This window comes from Myotis brandtii, unplaced genomic scaffold, assembly GCF_000412655.1.
Source record: "Myotis brandtii unplaced genomic scaffold, ASM41265v1 scaffold583, whole genome shotgun sequence".
NCBI lineage: Eukaryota > Metazoa > Chordata > Mammalia > Chiroptera > Vespertilionidae > Myotis > Myotis brandtii.
The window spans coordinates 1,645,961-1,647,624 of record NW_005370191.1 but is presented as its reverse complement, the minus strand read 5'-3'; the positions used below and the strand labels follow the sequence as shown (position 1 = coordinate 1,647,624).

The window sequence follows — 1,664 nt, the reverse complement described above, 5'->3', positions numbered from 1 at the left end:
CCACCCTCGAGTTCCGCCGGCTGCCAGACAGTCCAGTTTCTCCCCGTATGAGTCTGGGTCCCCAGAGACTCGCCCGGAACTGGAGTTCAGATCAGTCGGGAGCTTGTGTCTCCCTCCTGATTGGAAAAGACAACCGAGTCCTCAGTTGCCAGCCCTTTCCCCATGTGCCTCCCTACCTCTGCACTTCTGCACCTCCTCTGAGTCTCAGTGTGCTTTTCTCTTTCCTTCTAGTTATAGAATTTCCACTCAGCCAGCCTTCCTGTGGTTCTGGATGATGTCCGTTTTGTCTTTTAGTTGTATTTTTGAAGTGGTTGTGCGAGGCATCAATTTCAGGTGTTTACCTATGCCACCATCTTGGTTTCTCCTTCTAGAGCTCTCATTTTTATGAAGCTAGCAAGCTCAAAATTTTTTGTCTTCAGAGTCTCTGGATTTGCCAGGAAAACATTTTTTGATAGTTAAAGCTTCTTTGTAAAATGATGAGACCTCATACCCCAGCAGTCCCTGCCTGGCCTGAAGTTTGATTCTTGTCAGATGATTTTGCAGAGGAAGTGATGGTGGACCGGGCTCTGGGCTTAACATTTTGAAGTATTCAGATTCTATAGGTTAGTTTGGGTCTGAGAGTGGTGAAATTCAGATTTCTTTGCTCCTCTTTTCAGATGCTCTTCATCAGATCTTTAATTAAAAAAAGAAAAAAGCAGAAGCCCTCACTCACACAGAAGCAGCTGTGAAAAGTGAAACTGTGAAGGGACCTCGGCAGCACCAGTGTGTCTCTAACCAGTGTTTCTCTGACTCTCCTTTCTGCTAAGTCAGCTCCACACACTAAACTTTGCTCTCTTCTCCCCAAGTGCCTCCATGCCCAGCGGTCCTGTGAGCAACCCTGGGAGCATCCCCACCACTGTGCCCGTGCAGATGCCGAAGCCCAGCAGGGTCCAGCAAGCCCTTGCAGGTAGGCATGCTGCTCTCGGGCTCTGGGGTCTGGAACAGACTGTGTTGGGCAAGACTTAGGGACAGTGGGAGGAGATTGTGGGGTGAGGGTCGTTACCCTCTGTGTTCTCATGGAAACCCAAATGGGCTCCTTTGAGAGGGCAGTGCCTCTTGTCAGTGATGGTGTACACCTGGTAAGTGAGCCTGGGGTACCCTTCCTTTCTCTCTTAGGGGGTGGGTACCCTGGTGTGGACCTTTCCCTATCTTTAAAATTCAAAAAGATTCTTTTTAATTTGTTAATTTTTAGGGGGGTCGGGGACAGAGAGAGAGAGAAACATCAGTTTGTTGCTCCACCCATTTCTGTTTTTTTTGGTTGACTAGAGGCCCAGTGCATGAAATTTATGCACTCTGGGGGTGGGGGTCCCTCAGCCTGGCCTGCGCCCTCTCAGGGAATGTCCGACCAACGGCTTAGGACCGGCAGTCGGACATCCTTAGCGCTGCTGTGGAGGCGAGAGAGGCTCCCGCCACGCTGCTGCGCTTGCCAGCCGTGAGCCTGGATTCTGGCTGAGTGGCACTCCCCCTGTGGGAGCGCACTGACCACCAGGGGACAGCTCCTGCATTGAGCGTCTGCCCTCTGGTGGCCAGTGTGTGTCATAGTGACTGGATGATTTGCATATTAGCCTTTTATTATATAGGACTAGAGGCCCGGTGCACAAAAATTTGTGCACTCGGGGGGGGGG

General features: G+C 51.0%; 1 protein-coding gene across 3 annotated transcripts in view; it reads left to right on the top strand.

Moving 5' to 3' along the window:
• The window catches only part of DTX2 (deltex 2, E3 ubiquitin ligase), a 37,837-nt gene that overhangs the window by 21,650 nt on the left and 14,523 nt on the right, over positions 1–1,664 (top strand). For all 3 annotated transcript variants that reach the window (XM_005879148.2, XM_005879147.2, XM_005879146.2), the window contains exon 4: positions 846–946. In XM_005879148.2, coding sequence (XP_005879210.1) covers positions 846–946 — 101 coding nt within the window. The remainder of the gene's footprint in view (positions 1–845; positions 947–1,664) is intronic.